At 45.3% G+C, this 18,579-nt stretch overlaps 1 protein-coding gene across 1 annotated transcript in view; it reads left to right on the top strand.

Annotated features, from left to right (window-relative positions):
* The first annotated feature begins 592 nt into the window (after positions 1 to 592).
* The window catches only part of ELOVL6 (ELOVL fatty acid elongase 6), an 86,940-nt gene continuing 68,953 nt past the window's right edge, over positions 593 to 18,579 (top strand). Inside the window, exon 1 of the mRNA XM_054989486.1 lies at positions 593 to 1,310. Within this exon, the coding sequence (XP_054845461.1) occupies positions 1,222 to 1,310 (89 nt within the window). The 5' untranslated portion in view covers positions 593 to 1,221. The remainder of the gene's footprint in view (positions 1,311 to 18,579) is intronic.

Here is an 18,579-nt window from a genome sequence, read left to right as displayed (position 1 = left end):
GAAAACTTTAGCCACAAATATGTACTGGAAAAGTGGCTAAAATTATTGATTGGGCAGTTAGGATGCTTAAAACTAACCGAAGTAAACTTGGGGATACACCGTGAAATCTGTTTCAGTTGGGTAGCCATGTTGGTCTGTAGTAGAAGAGGAAGATTTGGGTCCAGGAACACCCTTAAGACCAACTAGATTTTCAGGGTATGAGCTTAAAGCTCCCTGCGTCAGATCCCAGATATCTGATGAAGGGAGCTCTGCCTCACCAAAGCTCATACTCTGGAACTCCAGTTGGTCTTTAAGGTGCTATTAGGCCCAAATCTTACTGTGATTGTTATTGATCCTGAGACCCCAACCAGAAGATGATACTTATTCCAGACCAGAAGTACTTGTGAACACTTTAGTGCAGCAAGATCTACAGCAAGGTGACACAGAAGTCTCACTGGAGTTCAATTACTCCCTGCCAGGTGCATCTAAATGCCAATATGTAATAAGCAACTGCATTTTTAAACTTTATTTCCAGAGCATATAACGTGAAACAAGGTTGAGAGGAGATGGGGGAAAGATGGGTCCCCACCATACTGTGGTTAGTTCGTATTTTCTCCTTATAGCCTTACAATGACACCATTCTTTTTTTTAAAAAAAAAACCTGCTGCTTTTGTCCAGGGCAGAGGCCAAGTCTAGGGAAATAATCCAAATGACAAAAACGACTGAAACCAGCTTCTCGATTTGTGACGAACAGCACTTTGTTCTTGGTGGGATTTACCATTCGAATTTGCAAACGTTGGGCTAAATCCGTTAGCAGTTTTCCCGGGGGAGGGGCGGCATCCTCTCGTTCAGCATCAGGAGGAAGGCGAGCGTGAAAAAACGGTTGCGAGGGCCGTCGGGCGGGTGATTTCGTTCCGACTGTTGCCAGTGCCTCCCCTCCCCGGTTGGAGAGCTGCCTGGCTAGGAAAGGAATGAATGAGCTGAGAGAAGCGAGGGAGGGAGCGGCACTAAGACCGCCTCGGCTGGGTTTCCGCCTAGGGTGGATTGCAGAAGCAGAGAGGAGGAGGAGATCTCCAGACACGAGAGGAGGTTATAGGAAGCGGCGAAAAAGCAATGCTCCATCAAGGCTATAGCTGAGAGAGCGAGGCAGGAGAAGGCGAAGCGATCCCCGGCCCAGAGGCGTTCCGAAAAGGGTCCCCGGCAGACGGCAGAGGAAAAGCGGTTCTCCCCAAGACCGGTCCAATGAACATGTCAGTGTTGACTCTGCAAGAATACGAATTCGAGAAGCAGTTCAACGAGAACGAGGCGATTCAATGGATGCAGGAGAACTGGTAGGTGGCGGCGGCTAGCGCGGGACTCGCCCGGTTGGGTGCGCAAACGTCTGGCGCTGGAGGACGAGCCCTTTCTCCCCTCTCGGATGGTGTGGGGAGAGCAGAGCGCGGGGTGCGTGGAGCCAGGCTGGGGCGAGCCGTGCGTCTGCGTGCGTGCGCCGCGAGCATGTGTGTGCGCGCACACGGTATGGGGCTACGCATCGCATCCGCGCTTTCTCGGAACGGGCCGGTCCGGTATTGGAGAACCTGGTGGGTGAAACGGATGTCTGCGGCGAGGGAGCGGGGCTCGGGCTCCGCAGTTGGTTTCAGAGTCAAATTATATAATACGGAACGCCTTGCGAATCATTTCTTGCTGCAAGAGAATCCAACCGGCTTCCTCCACTCATCCCGTAATTGTACGCGGGGGTCTCCGATTCCACCCTTCCTTTCACCAGCGCTTAAGCAGGCCCCGTCCCCAACTAGCACAAGGTGGGGCGGGCCAGACCACTTCCAGGCCTGCCCGCCCCCAATGCAAAGACCGCTTTGTTGCTCTGCTGCATCTCTGTTGCTATTCGCTTTCGCTCGAGGCAATTCGGCGACTCTCTTACGGGTCTCTCTCACGATCGCTTGGAATGAGGAGGGATAATCGCGTCAGGGCTTGGTTGTTGCTTGGCGGCGGAGAGGCCGGGAAGTTGGGAGAGCCCAAGCGGTGGTGCGGAAGACAGCCGGGACGCACAGTAAGCAGCGCTCGGGAAGAACACTTGCATTTTACACACGTCCCTTATTGCTTCCGCTGATACAGCGAGACGCCGATGTGATTCTGCATCAGGAGCCCCATCTGATCGCTATAGACGATCTCTGTTCTAGCAGACTGGTGTGTGCCTTTGATTGCCCAAATTTCGGCGCCCTGGCTCGCCTGAGATGCCCCCGTGAGAATGACGATGTGCATCTCGGGGAAGGGGTTCCGTCTTTCCAGATGCTGGTTGGCAGCATCCCTCCGTAAGCCCATCACGAGCCTGCTTGCGCCTGCCTTTCCCCCCAAGCACGCCCTTCCCGACTCACGGAGAGGGCGCGAAAGGAGGCGAAGCTCTCGGAGTTCTGCGCCCCGGCACCTATCGGGATGGAAGCCAGGCGCAAGGCAAGGCCTTGGCCTCCTGAACGCAAACGGGGATTAAGGGCTTCGGGGCCGAGAGTAGCGCCGTGGGGGGAGCGGTGCAGGGCGCGTTGCACGGGGTGAGAAACTCCTCTTTGCCCTGTTAAAGCAGAGGATGAAGCCGATAGGGGCTGCGTGGTGCCGCTTGTCTTCCGGGCCCGCTGGTACTGCGCGGCGGCCGCCATCCTCCGCTCTCCCTCGCGCGAACACGTGCTCGCTCCTCGCCCGGCCAGGTTCAAACCTTCCAGCCGGCTTTCTCCTCCTCCCCCGCCCGCCGGCCGATCTGCCTAGGCGGGCCTTAGCGTGCCGGAGCCGCCCCTCGCTTTCCCAGCCGCGCCGCTTTCTCCTTTCAGGAGCGTGGGGTGAGGTGCCCGGGCCCAATCGCAGAGGCACCGAGCAGAAGGCGGCGGCCAGGACGGACCACGCGCTGGTCACCGTCGCGGGGGGAGGATTGCATCACTGTGCTCCGAGCCTTTGGACATCAGGCCATCCGGCGCTGCCCGGCTGATCCTTGGCCCACCTGGCTCCGAGCTGACAGATTAGTAGTCTGGAGCTCATCCTTCCCAGGAGTGTGCCAGCTGGCCAGGAGAGAGAAACCCTGGCCAGACGTGCACTTGTTCCTTTTAATAAGAGACAGGAGAAATGAGCGAGTGAAAGGAATTGCAAGGTTTGGGTCCAGTAGCACCCGAAAGATAGACTGGATTTCCCGAATCTTGCTCTTCTTCTTCAGACCAATAGGGCTACCCACCTTAAGCTACGTTCATGAAAGAACTGTTATCGCTTCATGATTGCATTGGCTAAGACTTGGGCTGCAGGGCCAGTTCCTTTAGTTAATGGAAATAACTGTTCAACATGTTGCCCTACAGATTTTGGAAAAATAACGTTTTAAAATTCTAAACCCTGTCTCAAAACCTGATGCTCCCTGTATCTCCACATTCGCTACCGTCCCCCCTACAACCCTTTTGCAGGTGCTGGGAAGGAAACACTGATCTGGGATTTCTCCTGTGTCTCCTGCTTGTTTTATCAGGAAGCAAAGACGCCAAGCACATCAGCAGGCCTGCATGACTTGGAGCCCTACAAGCCTGTAAAGCTTCTCCCTTCTCCCGTCTTGCCCTCCTCTCCGCTCCCTCTACTCTTCTCCCCCAATAGTGCTGCTTGTGATCCATAGACAAGGGAAGCAGCCCCTGCTGCTGTAGGTGCCACTGCCGGAAGGGAGGCGAAATGTTTCCTCCCTCCTTGGGTAAACACAGCAATAAAGTGGGAACAGAAAACGCAGCCCATTCTCTTACTTGTATTCTTACTTGCGACTTGCCACACTAAGAGTGGCTATGCCTAAGCGAGAGCTGGTCTGAACCACCTCACATTCTTTCTTATAGAGAGATGGTGTGGTGTAGTGGTTAGAGTGTTGGAGTAGGATTGGAGAGACCCAGGTTGGAAGGTGCCACTGCCATAGAAGCTGGCTGGATGGCCTTGAGCTCATCATAAACTCTTAACCTACCTGACAGGATTGTTGTGAGGATAAAATGGAGAAGAGAACAATGTAAGTAGCTTTGGATCCCTGTTGGAGAGAAAGGTGGGGTATAATGATGTAAATAAGTATTCTCTTATACTTGTGCCGGAGAGTGAAAGGGTCTCGTATATCATACAGTGGCCCTTAGTTCTCCCATGGTGCTGTCAAGTCATGTCAGACTTATGGCAACCCCTCTGGGGTTTTCAAGGGAAGAGACTAATAGAGGTGGTTTGCCATTGCCTGCTTCTCCAACCCTGGTCTTTCTTGGAGGTCACCCATCCAATTACTAACCAAGGCCGACCTTGCTTAGCTTCCGTGACCTGACGAAATTGGGCTTGCCTGGGCTGTCCAGGGCAGGGCTAGTTCTCCTTTATGTATAAGAATTCCAACACATCTGGCGATACTGCCCTTCCCTTGTTCCCTCCCTGACCCTTCTCAGCCCTTTCTTGGTAACATGGGAGGATCTGGGGTTCAGACCTGCTTGGGAGTAGCACACTGTCTTGGAAACAGCTTTCCCCTCCTCCTAGATGTGTGTGTGCTAACTGTAGCTGGTTAGGGGAAGGAAGACCACTCTCTGTTTCAGCCCTGAGGCTAAGCCCTGGTTCAAATGAAGACCTGATTGCCCCTATTCTGACTCCCCACCCACTGCGCTCTTAGCTCTTGTGCTGCACCGCATACCAGCATCTAGGTCCCTGTTCTGCATGACCATCCAGTCCTCAGGCTGAAAATGATTTAGAGCCGGGCAGAAGCTGTTTTGCAGCTTTTCTAGTGGTATGCAGTTTTCTGTAGGATCCTCTGATGAACTTGAGTGGAGAATTGCCATTCCTTGTGGCCGCTTTTCTCATGTTAATCCAATAGCACAGGGAGCCTCTTCCCTATTTGTGAGAAGGCGTGTTGTGGGACCAGTCAGGTAGCTCTCTCCCAGCCAGTTGTTGATTGGGCAAAAGAGCCACCCAAATTGGCCCCACTCTCCTTGATGTGCTGTATAGATGCTGACAACAGCAGCTTAGGATTTTACCCCAGGTGCCCACGTTGCTGAGCAGTCATGGAAAAGGCTCAGGTATCTGCCTTCCCATGTGGTTATAAAGATCAGGCAACAGTCTTCAAAGTGGCTACTGTATGGCTTCCAGTAATATAGCCTGACACATTGTAATGGAGTCACATAAAGTGGTATGTCTGTGGTTTCTGACAGTGTAGTTCAGCACAGCTGTCTGCTTCATTTATAAATTGCTGCGCCCTAAATCTAGTGCATAGCAGTAGGGGCTGACTTTTTCTAATGGTCAGAGACATCATAGCTTTAATGGCTGCATAACTGCAATCTAAACGGGCCATGGTTTTCCAGTGCTCAGTTGCCTGTAGTCCAGCTGTTCAATGGCCAGAGTTCCTGGCCATAAAAAGGTAGTGACTCTAAGTAGGACAAAGGCTTCTACCATAAAAGCCTGCCCCCACTACCATTCAATCTAAAACAGATGTCAGTTGACTTAGATGGGAGTAACTGTGCATAGGATCGTACTGTTAAGTGTCTTAAGTCTGAGTATTGAGCGTGTTACTTAGTTAATGTATTTTTTATCTCAAACTGGAAGGGGAATTTCAGAGGATTTTGTTTTGCTTATTTTTGGTCAGTTTTGTTGTTATTTCTTCTTTGGAAATTAAAATTTAAATTGCCCGGAATGTAATCTTGATAATTCTCAGGTCCAGTCCAATGATAACTCTCTCATAAGGAGAGGGCTTCTTCTCTGGAGCCTGCCGGTAGATAGCAGGGGACAACTGTTCTGTTGTTGAGCAGGCTTAAGTTCCATCTTCCAAAAAGTCAGATACCAGCAACTTTTAGCTGAAATGAAGAACCGAACCCAGGGCTGTCATAGTTTATATCCAGGTCACCAGCCTTCTCTTTAATGAAAGCTGCTTCTGAGTAATTTATTTAATAACTTCACCAAATGTTTTTAATTGTTCTTAATTGTGTTTATGTATTTATGCTGTAAATCCACTCTGAGCCTGCAGGGAGAGTGGACTATAAATTCAATTAATTAATTAATTAATTAATTAATTAATTCTCCTTTCTCCCCAAAGCAGCTTACATCGTTCTCCTCCCCTCCGTTTTATCCTCATAACAACCCTCGTGAGGTAGGTTAGGCCGTAAGTGTGTTACTGGCCCAAAGTCACCCAGCAAGCTTCCATGGCAGAGGCCATATAGAAGCATCCTTCATGCCCCACCTCCTTTTATTTCCAAACACCCACCCTCTCTCCCTCAGGCACAAGCTTATCTTACCAGAACAAAATCTACAAAGATACATGAAAATATGCTGATGTGTTTCTCTTTCCCAAGCCCAACATGTTACCAAGTTTTGTTCTGGCTTAGCACCAGAAAGGAAGCTATCAGCTAAGCAGCACAGAGAAAAATCCTATGAAATAAAAAAAGCATGGAGACTCATGCTTTACAGTCTTGAAAGTGTCCTGGCTTTATTAACCAAACTGGAAGACATTGTAAGACAGTTAGGTAAAACTTCGTAGATTTTGTTCTGGTAAGATAAGCTTGTGCCTGAGGGAGAGAGGGTGGGTGTTTGAAAATAAAAGGAGGCGGGGCATGAAGGATGCTTCTACATGGCAGTTGGACAATAAGGCACAGGAAAAATCAAGGATGTAGTCCTCTTTTAGCAGGAGCTACTCAGGCATGGCATTCTACTTCAGCTGAGATACGTCTTTGATCAAACTCTGCTGCCTCAATCGTTTCTCGACATCTTTGTATCTGTATTCACACAACCCCTTCCGGGCAGAATGGTGCTGTCTCTGGTTTTTGTTAGTATCATTTACCCTCCTCAGCTCTCTACTACTATTTCTTCCTTATGCATTTGCATTTTTGTTTTTCTTTCCCATATGGAATGTCATTCAGTTCTTCCTCTTCTGTATGGTGCGTACTGTTGTTTTCCTATAGTTGTCAGGGCTGTACCCTGTTCCGTTTGTGTATTTAAATATTTGTAGCCTGAGAGACCCAAAGCAGCTCACAACAGCTAGAGGTAAATAAAAAGAAGCCGACAAGAAGCAAGGCTGCTGCTCCAGAATTTCATGTAACAACAAACAGGGCTTCCCCTGGGTGGACCACAGTCAAGAACAGCAAAAAAACCGGAGGAGAAAAAATATTTTTAACTCACAATTTGAAACAGAGTATATATTAGTCATGCAAGGTAAGAACCTACTAATGGTGTATTCAGTAAGTGTATCATCTACATCTACAATCCTATGTAGGATTTTCTCCACGTCGCAATGGGTCATGTAGCAGGCAAGTTTGGAATGTGACACCATAAGGTGGTTGCCCCTGAGGAAGTCTCCAAGGACGAAGAACTAAAGAGATAAAGTGCCGGCTGTGGTTCCGGGCATAATCTACAAAAAGAAAAGATATAAGAGAAGAAAACAATTATATCAGAAGTCTTTGTATAACATCTTTAAGGCTTACCTGTTTTGTTTCCATCTGCCTGTACACCCTTGAATCCCCAGCGTGGGGACTCTGTGTTATGAATTCATGATGTATATGTGTAATTAATGTGAAATGTAGATGATACACTTACTGAATACACCATTAGTAGGTTCTTACCTTGCATGACTAATATATATTCTGTTTCAAATTGTGAGTTAAAAATATTTTTTCTCCGGTTTTTTTGCTCCAGAATATCATAGCTGGCTTGTTCAAACAAACTAGCTGTGAGCCACGGGCTGAGTCCCAGGGCCCAAAGCCCATTAACTTTTAGGCATTTCAAGTTTCTAGCCATTTTGGCCTGTATAACCTAAGGAAAGGAACAGCTAGTACAGTCCTAAGCAGAGTTACACACTTCTAACAGGGCAATCCTATGGTAAGTTATCCCATCTAAGCCCATTGAAGTAAATGCGCTTAGACTGGAGTAACTCTCCACAGGATTGCAGTGTATGGTTCACTTAAAGTCAATGGGCTTAGGTAGGTAATATCTCTTCTTGTGACTGCACTATAAATCTTCAAGGTAACTTCAAGCCACTTTCCAACTGTGTTTTAAAACAAAGTTAATTTGTTGCAGTACCTTTCAAATCTGACAAGGCGTGTTTGGTTATCATTATACAGTGTTCTTGTTATTGAATTTGATATATTAATTGAAAATGATGACATTAGATATTGAAGCACCTGACTGAAAGTACCATTACTATGCTATAGTTAAATATCACATTCCATTCAGTATCATGTGCAGACATAAACATTGTAATAATTATGAAGGTGGAACAGCAAGTAGATTAAATTATCATGAGACGTTATGGTCTAAGCGCATGCTTCGGAGTTATAACTATGCATTTTTAGTTAGGCCATTCTGTTTATTGAGTGGCCTTGCAGGAATCTTGTATCTGCCTCTGTTTCTCTGGTTGTAATACGAGGATGCGAATGCCTGTCCCAAAGAGGATAATTAATCCTTTTAATATTTTTGGAATGTGCTGTGAACATGGTAAATGCAGAATGTGGTGTGTTGTATTAATAATGAGAAACAGCAGTCATCATTATAAAAACCCTTGGGTGCCTTAATTTGTCGCAAAAGTTTACCTGCTGGGATTTCAGTAATGGTAAACTCACATCTAATTCACAAGAGAAATCCTTACTTAGCACTTCTCCCTGCCGTCTTCAGATGCTGAGTCAGTTGCTTGTTGGCTTCAGAAGGTTGGATGGGACCAACTCCTCCACTGTTGAAAAGGGGAGGAGACGGTCCCCTTTGACCACCACCAAAACTGTGATGGGGATCATGGGATCCGCATGAAGAAACACAATGTGGGACACAGGCTCTAGGAAGCAGGGGAGTTGGTCATGAGGTTGCAAAAATAAACCCAAACCTGACTGGATCCAACCAACAATTCTGTTAGATTCTAAAAATGGCTATCTTCCTTTTCTATCAGCTGTTTCAGCCCCCATGGTGGTTTGAAATGAGGAAACACTAATGTTAGAACACTGTAGAAAATGGAATAGAGAGTCTAGAATTGTTCCCTACATTTCTTGAATGTACTAGGAATGTTTTTCTTATTTAAAGGCACTCAGTTTGTTAATATGGGAGATCCATTTGGCTACTGGACAACTAATTTCCCCAGTATTCCAGGGATGAGTACCAACTGCGCAAGCTGGATGTTTGGAGTTTGCTTCTCCCTTTTGGATTTTGCTTTCCTCATTGTTAGAGAAACAAATTCTTGAATCTTTCTTTTATGCCATTTTCTATGTATTTGCACCAAATCAAGTGAAGGATTTTAAAAATCCTGCTTCTTTTTTTGCAGCCAGCTTCTGCCTTGTCATGGGGGCTACATCGTTTTCCACGTTGTGGTTGGAGACCTGTCAAAGTAAACCATTCTCTCCCACACACAAAAGCAGTTCACTAACAAAGGACTAAGCTATTATTTCAAAATCGTTCTTCCAGTTGGCGTATCAGTATCTGGAAGGACAGATTGTATTGCTTCGGGAACTGGAGCTGGCCTATAGGACCTGCCAGCTGCCTCATTGCTGGAATATAATGCAGTCAAGGGTAACAACTCCCAAACGTGGATAATATTGATTTACGGATCCGTGCTGCAATTCAGCATATAATCATTGGTTCATAACTCCTCACTGACTTCAGTGTGATTTAGGCAACTTAATTTATGGCCGAAATAATGGGTTTTTAAAGCTCTAAATGAATATTCTAAGCAAGTTCCCTTTCTAATTGTTGTATAGTAAATTTGAATGTCAAATGGCTGAGATTCAAATGAAATACTAAAGTCTCTCCAGACTGTTATCCATGTTGTTGTCCCAGAATAGCAGCAAAGGTGTATGGGTCCATGTGCACAGACATGGGAAGCAGCAAGTGTTGTTGTTATCCAAGATATTTCCAACCCTGCTTTTAAAAAATGCAGTAGTTGGTGGAGTTGCCTTTGCTCAGAATTGGCTCTGTCCAGGAGGTTGCAGTTGCTCTTCCATTCCCACTCAAGGTGAGCCACTTAAAACCTCTTTGCTGCAGCTTTGGAGGTCTAGTTCACACATGACGGGGAATGAGATGGCAGTGGGGTGGCAAAGGCCTGAGGTCATAGAAAGGAGTGCACTCCTTCAGACCTATGGTTAAAACTCCATGGAGAAAACCAACATAGACAGAGGTCACTCTTGTGCTTGATTTTCATTTGCATTGAGGGTTTTTTTTAAAGCCAAGGAACTGGATCTGCAGTCTGAAATGGTATGGTCCATCCCACCCCTACCCCCCATTGCCCCTTTATATTCTTGCATGTGTGCACCAAGCTCAACAAGCATGTCTCCTGCTTTTCCTTGCAAATTGTAACCATAGCAGCTTGCCCAGAGAGCCCTTGGGGGTTGATAAGAAACAAATAACATCACCAATGTACTACAGACCTGTATTTGGGCATACCCAGGCTCTAGGCAGGCAATAATAGTTGCAGGAACAAGTCCCCCTGACCCAAAAGGTTATATGAGATGGCAGTGCAAGCCTCCAATCCTTAAGCCACTTTATAACTTTCTGATGTTCACATTGAAGGTGCAACATGATCAGATTACAGAAGCAATGATTGGTGTTTTGTTTGTCTGGATCAGGGCTTTTTTTCAGCTGGAGCGCGGTGGAACAGAGTTCCGGCACCTCTTGAAAATGGTCACATGGCCGGTGGCCCCACCCCCTGATCTCCAGACAGAGGAGAGTTTAGATTGCTCTCTGTGCCGCTCCAGCGGCCAAGTGACCATTTTCACCAAGGGTGATTTAAACTTTAAAAAACTCCCCCTCTTGTTCCAGCTGACCCAAAGTGACATCATTATGCGGTCCTGAGTTCCACCGCTGAGTTCCACCACCTCTTTTCCCAGAAAAAAAGCTCTGGTCTGGATGATACGGGTTTTATGTTCTCTACTGTAGATAGCACTTCATGTACCTTAACACTGGGACAGGGTGCTTCTTGTCCTCTTTGCATGGGTCCTTATGCACATAGTTCTCTGCCATTTAAACCTCTTCCCCCAGCCACTCCAATCCCTCTGTAGCACACATAGTCATAATCTCTGCCTCTTGGTCCTCCGTAAGACTTTCCTTTTTCCACACCATCCCTCTGTATTCCTTATACCATTCAGTGGTGTGTCTTTTTTTCTTTTGAGCAGTACAGTGATATAGCAGACTGTTCACTGGCTCAGCAGCTGCGATTGTGTATGGATGTCCTCTGAAATTCAATGTTTAGATTTATCTTGTTATATAACACCTTCATTTTTTTGTCCAAACAACAACAACAAAAGATTTACAGGAAGAATGAACAAAAATGTGCTTCTGGATCTCTACAGGTTCTCTAGGGTTTTTTTCTGATTATATATATATATTTAATTTATAAGATTATCTGGAAGTAAAACTACACAAATGCAGTAATAGACATGTCTCATTTGTGTGTTGAGTCGAAACAATCTACTTGACATTCTAGGTACTAGTCTGATCCTTCTTTAACGTGCAGAAGGCAACCAGAGCAGATTTTAAACATTTTTTTTTTTGCAAAGCATAATGAATTCACATGAGCAAGTTTTCATGTACCACATCTGCTGTCACATAACACTACGTTTCTGAAACTCAATCCTGTGGCAAGGCTGCACCATTTGCCACGCACCCATAAGCAAAGTTTCACAAATGACCTCAATGACCTTGTTATAACCCTGCTTAGAACTGAGCTTTTAGTCAATTGGCAAAATTAATCAGTCAAATTTTTTTGATTGGTTAAAAAGTTGTCTGATTAATTAGGCACCAGAAATGATGTGAACAGTGATGTGTGCATTCAGATTCCTTTTCTCCAGAACTGTTACTTATATGCAAATTTTATCAGTGAATGAATAAAAATCAGTGACCGTTTCTTCAACTGGGTGATGGCTATGTGTCTTAGCTGTCATGGACAGTGCCACTTATTTGTACGCAGGCTCTGTCCATTAATGTGCAGTGGTTCTGGGAACCCTCCTGTTGGTCAAAGAACCTCATAGTACCCACTGCAGAACCCCTTGAGCCTTATAGAAAATGTGGGGTCAAGCTTTAGTGAGCCCAGTCACTTTTTTGCAAGACACTGGTGAATGCTGTGAGACGTCATTGCCATGCATAAATTGAAGAGTGTCCCTAGAACAAGCTTTCCCAGCAGCTGGCACCGCAATAGAAAACTAGTCATGCTGAAAAAATGTCCATTGGCGAAATTTTCTTTGGGGAACCCCTTGGTAAGTTTCCAAGGAATGCAGCGTTCCTTGGAACACAATTTGAAAACCAGCAGCTTACAACATGACAGTTGCATGTGACGATATGAAGTCCAGTGAGCCTTTAAAGAGAGAGAACATTGATTCCAGCATGAGCTTTTGTGAGTTCACTTCTCCCAATGCAATGCAGATACATATCTGTATAGGGGATTTACAAGTTGATGGGACGGTGATCAAGTTAGATTATAGGCATGAGGTTTATGAATGAGCTTAGATCCCCATTCAACTGTGAACCGCATTATCACTTCCCTCAAACAATGAAATCTCTTAATGTGCCAGCCAGCACACGGCAATTGTGGCAGTGCAGTAAAGACTGTAAAGGACTTGGCTGAAAGGTACTAGAGAAAGAATGTCGAATTGTTTCGTTACAATGTGTATGAAATGAATATAGGTTGTGCTTGCTAAGGATTTAAGACCAAAAACTTTCCAGGTTTGTTTGGTTGTTGCTGAAATGAGGTATATTCTGTTGAAACATAGCTGGGCATTAATTTTTCATTTAAAATATTTATATTATGCCTGTGATGTGGTAGCAAACCCCTCTATGCTTAAGGACAAACACTGAGTTGCATCCTGCCAGCTTTTTTATTCCATTTCCCTCCTTACTACAGCCCCCATCCAGTGTGGCTTTTATACATGCAGGATCACCATTTTTTTTTGTGTTTTACCAGTGGAAAAGCTGATTGGATCCATCCCATCATTATTGTTCAGCAAAGATCACACCCAATTTTATTTAGAACATTTTAAGCCTGCCTTTCCTTGATACCAGACTCACGGCAGGTCACAATGATAATAAAAACAACATGCACTTTGAAAATCTACAAAAATACTGACCAATCCGTCTTGTACAACTTACAGAATCTAAATAGAGTAGAATCTTTTCTATCAGTTTCAGAAATGTTATTCTGAACAGCAGTGAAAATAACAGTAGACCTGTAGTGGCTGCCCTAACGGTCCTGCAGAAGAGAACAGCCAACAGCTGTTGGTCCAAAGAGTGGAACTATTTCACAACTGGTACTGATACTAATTTTTTTTTTTAAATTTTAGTTTGTATAATTGAATAACAGTTAACATTTCAACTTTCAAACAATATAAAACAAATCGACAAACAAACATAATACATGTATTTCTCAGGTATTAGAACAATGTCTGAACATTAACTTAGGGCAACCAAAAAAAAGATAAATGTTTAGGAGGATGTATATCATTGATAATTAGAAATTCAAAAAACGGAAACCATTTAGTTACAAAGTTAGATTCTTTTGAACGGAGTTGTGATTGACTAGTGAGGTCCGCAATTCTTTCTTGGATAAAGAAATCCCATAGCTTAATTAACCAATTCTCAATAGAGGAGATGAATTCCAGTTGGACGCTAATAGAGACTTGGCGGCCATCAAAAAGTTGCAAATTAACTCTTTCCTTATTTCAGGAACATCTACAGATTCGCATTGGTTCAAAAAATTAGTTTTGGATCAAATGGGATAGAATATCCAGTGATACCTTGTATATTTGTTAAAATTTCTTGCCAATATTTCTCAACGTATGGGCAAGCCCACCAGCAATGTGCGAACGTGCCAACTTCGCCACACCCTTTCCAGCGGAGTGGAGAATGCTTTGGATAGATTAAAGAGAGTTTTGGTACTGATATTAATATCTGTAGGCATTTCTTAATTGGAATCAATTGTGTGGGAATCCTTCAAGCCTATAAAATGAATTATATTGCCATGCTGCTAAATAGGATGACTGTTTTTACTATGGGAGAAATATTTTAAGGAAATATTTCCCGTTTGAATTGCATTTCCCCTCCCCTGAGTGTCAGGGGGCTAAGGGGACAAACTTCTGGGGATTTTCATCACCCTGGAGGCACAACAAGACAGGCAAGTCTTGTGATGGTTCTCCAGAGGAAACCTTTGAAAAGGGGACCATAATTAGGATTCCCAGGTGCCCACTGGTGGTGGCTAATCTTCCAAGAATTTCTGCCTCTGCCCACCATCTTTGGGCACTGATGGTTGCTGGGAAGAGGCCAGCCTCCTTGGGATTGCCAGCCCACAGCAAGCAGGTTGGGGAAATGCTTACATCCCTTCCCTTCAGCTGTCAGGAACCCCACAGAACAGATCGGTCCTCTCTTGATTAAACGTCCCTGGAGTACTCTTCTTCTGACTTTTCATTGCATTGATTAGAAACAGAAAGTTTCCAATCCACCCGAAGTTTGAGGAGCAGTATCTGACGTGTACAGGCAAACATATCAAAACTAGCACAGAAGGAAAGTTTTTCTTAGTTTAAGCGGTACATTTACTAGCACTCCAAGTCTCAAAAATAAGATTATGTGGCATGGTATAACTCTACAGCGCACTGTCATCTTATGTCTGGTATTGTGTGTGTGTGTGTTTACTGAATCTATCAATTAAGGCAAAATTTTACCCAAAACTAAATTAGGAATACACTCCACATATTTTACTTGTTTTCTTTTACAAAACTAATTAAATATAGACTTGTCTTGTAAATGGATTGTAGACTGATCAGAAATCAATTAAATGAAGAACTGGCTCTTTCTAAAGAATACTTAGTTATCCATGTGTTGTGCAGGATGTCTCCCCACAGCAGACATCTTTTGGGGAGGGAGGTATTTTTTATCTTTTTAATTGTATTTGATTTTAATTTGAAATGTTTATTACCTGAAACCTGCTTGGAGCCAAAAGGAAAGACAGACTCAATAAAATAAACCCTGTTCCTGTTCTTCCCTGTGAGAGCAATCCTAAGCAGATCTGTTTAAAAGTAACTCTCATGTTTTTGAATGGGGCTTACTCTTAGGAAAGCAGCCTTAGGATTGCAGCCCATGAGACTTAAGAGAATACACTGAATAGTTGCTGTTGCTTTGAAGTCAGAAGCCTAGTACCTGAGTTGAATGTTGTTTGTTTTCCTGGGTTGGGGTGTAAGCAGGGCTTTTTTTCAGCTGGAACGCAGTGGAACGGAGTTCCAGAACCTCTTGAAAATGGTCACATGGCTGGTGGCCCCGCCCCCTGATCTCCAGACAGAGGGGAGTTTAGATTGCCCTCTGCGCTGCTCGGCGGCACGGAGGGCAATCTAAACTCCCCTCTGTCTGGAGATCAGGGGGCGGGGCCACCAGCCATGTGACCATCTTCTCCGAGGGCAACCCACTGAGTTCCGCCGCCTCTTTTCCCAGAAAAAAAACCCCTGGGTGTAAGGAGTGTGATGGGCCTGTATTCTGTTGGGTTGCATCCAGTGAGCTTTTTTGCTTGATCTTGACTAATTCGGTTCCTTATTACAGGCCCTATTCTGCTTTTGTCCATGCAGTTCCCAGGATCCCCAGGATAGCCTTTTTGGTGGCCTCCTCCCTTTTTCATGAACAGAAAAGCTGGTTGGATCCAACCCATTCCTTTCTACGTGTGTGTTGTTTAATATATTAAACGTGTGTTATTAAACATCCAATACAGTGTAGTTCCACAGAACCTCCAGTGCTTTATTATTTAAAATTTAACTGAAGATAGTTGACTCATGACTGATTGCGTTGTTGTCTTGGTAGTAACGTTTACTTTTGCTCTAGATGTTGAACTCTTCTAATCAGAATAAAGGCAGAGTGGGCTGATGAGTCGTTATTAAAAACATGCTAGTTTCCTCTCTGGGCATATCCTAGTGGTAATCTTAAACTGGTGTAAAATGCATGTATTTATTTTCATTTATACTCCTTTCTCACTGGGACTCAGGGCTGCCAATTCCACCAACCTAAAAACAGAGGAGGGGTGTGGGGATCTGGGGCAAGAGGTATGGGTCAATGATGTCACTTCCAGCACAACCTGGAAGCAACAGGTCTCACCAAGGCAATTCAGTAAAAATCAGCCCAAAACATGGAGTTTGGGGGGGGGGGTTTACTGCATCGGCCCTGTGTGACCCTTCTCTCCTGGGTTGATCATCATGCAGAAACACAGATGCCCACAGACCTGCATCCCCAGCCTACCTACCTCTATTTCGTCTCTCTTTCCCCTGTCAGCCAGAAGAGCGGCAGCAAAGCCAGAGGATCCCCCATCCACATGGGAGATCAAGCAACCTTACTGTGACTCAAGGTGGATTACGATAGAACTATTCAGTCGGCTAATTACAAAATATGACAATGTTTGAATTGTCATGAATTCCACCAGATTGTTCTCTGAATCGCATTTTGGTCAGGGTGCTGAATTCTCTTATAACTTCTATCCTCCATGGAGCAGCAGTGAATTCACTGGGAAGAGGCAATAATTTTAAAGTTTAAGTCTATCATTGTCGGGTTCAGCCACGGGTGCAGCAGTGACTGACCCCTGAGCTTCTGCGGGGATAGTCCCAGAGACGTCCAGGCTCAGCGTAGGCTCCTGCCTAGTGGTCGGAGGGGGGTATATATCACCCTCGCACCCTCTCAGCCATTTCTGGGCCTACTCCGCCACTTGCCTCTACTCCCTCCTCTGTTCCTTGCTACATACCTCCTCCTTCTCCTCCTCCTCCTCTCTCTCTCTCTCTCTCTCTCTCTCTCTCTCGTACTTGCAGTATGTGACGCTTGAGATGGCAACAGCCCCTTTTATGAACTGACTTTCTCCAAATCTCACCTGCAGATTTACCAAATTATTAAAATGTGCCTAGTTTTTACCTTTTCCTCATCTTGAGTTGCCCACTTGCTAATCTACCTCCATCTGTGTCTCTCTGCTTCGTGTTTATGTTCCAACCAACATCCTTCCCTTCTCCCAGCCCTGCAATTCCAGCATGTGCTATTTAATCTCATGTATCAGATTGCCCAATACTGGGCAAGGCTTAGATTAGGCAAAGTCTCATTCTCTATGCTGGCGCTCTTGCCTTTGTTGTGGTAATGGGACACAGCTTGTTTACTGGCCTAGACAAAGATGGAGAAGAAGAGCAGGGCTCAGCATCCAAATGGGAGACTAAAGGGAGAACAAATACAAATGTTCCTGCATTTATGTTGCCTAAAAAAACAGGATGAGGGACCTTTGCCAAGGAATCATGTAATTTTAGCCTCAGGGTATCCTTAGTCCTGCCACAGCCTATTCATCTGCCTGTTTACCTGACCTGGTGTATAGTCCTTCTCTAGAACATCATTCTGCCTAAGTTTATCTGCAGGATGGCATAAACATAAATTTGGCTTTCTCCAAATTAGGTATGTGCCACACATTAAAAGCATATGTACTACATGCATACCTGTGGCATTCTCCATACATTTTAAGAGGGAGAAGCATCTTTTTAATGATACTTTTTAATGATACTTGGCAAGGACTCAAGACCCACTTGTGCATTCCCTTGAGGCGCATACATGCTTTTGGGGGGAGGGGCACAGGTTCTTCTTCTTCCACATTATGGGTAGGTATAGTACACTTGGCAATTTCATAAAATGTATTTATTCATTTAAAGCCCACTTTTCTCCCCAACTGGTTCCCAAAGTGATTTGCAACATTCTCCCTTACTCCATCTTATCCTTGCAACAAACCTGTAAGGTAGGTTAGGCTGAATGTGTGTGACCGGCCCAAGGTCATTTAGCAAGCTTCCATGGCAGACTGGGGAATTTTAATTTTTTTAAAAAATTATTTATTTATTCAATTTTTTGCCCACCCTCTCCACGAATGGGCTCAGAGCAAGTTACAACAGATATAAATATAATATAAAATCACAATAAAATCAGGTAATCATAACACACATAAAATTTACAGCTTGCAATCCCCAAGATGGCGGTCCTCATCCTTGGCATAGTAATAATACACAGGGGAGGAAGGGAAGGAGGGGGCAATGTTCGAATTGTGCTGATTCATATGGGGGGGCAGGATGATTATACAGCCCCCTCCCAAACAGGAGACAGGTAGGGAGGCTCACCAGATAGCACAGAATGGTCTCAACCATATACCTGGCGGAACATCTCTTTTACAGCTAGGAGTGCCATTCACCTGCCCGGGGCAGGAGGTCCCCTGCTCTCACCCTTCCCCCCTGCACCTACTTACTTGGCTGTGGGGGCATGCTCCCCGCAGTGCCCCCCCCAGGCAGTGTAGCGCACTCCCGTGCCCACAGCAACCTGATTTGGGCCGAAACATGCCCTGTAGCAGGTCTGTTTCAGGCAAATCGTGCACCTCAGCGGGCCGATCCAACCCATGGGAGCACTCCCAGCTGCCCTTTGACCCCGGAAGTGACATCATCATGCAAGCCAGGAGCGTGCGTGCAAGACTACGACCCAGGAGCACCGCACGGTAGGTGCTAGGCTCCCAATCTCCTGCTGGGGGAGTCAAGAGACCTGGAAACCCTACTTACAGGCCCACCAAAAAGATAGAAGGTCTTGGCATGCCCAAGTGTCCACAGACAGAGAGTTCCACCAGGTTGGAGCCAGAACTGAGAAGGCCCTAGCTTTAGACTAGGC

The sequence above is a fragment of the Eublepharis macularius genome, chromosome 10, assembly GCF_028583425.1.
Source record: "Eublepharis macularius isolate TG4126 chromosome 10, MPM_Emac_v1.0, whole genome shotgun sequence".
Classification (NCBI taxonomy): Eukaryota; Metazoa; Chordata; class Lepidosauria; order Squamata; family Eublepharidae; genus Eublepharis; species Eublepharis macularius.
The sequence above is the reverse complement of the archived record's forward strand: the minus strand, read 5'-3'. Positions and strand labels throughout refer to the sequence as shown.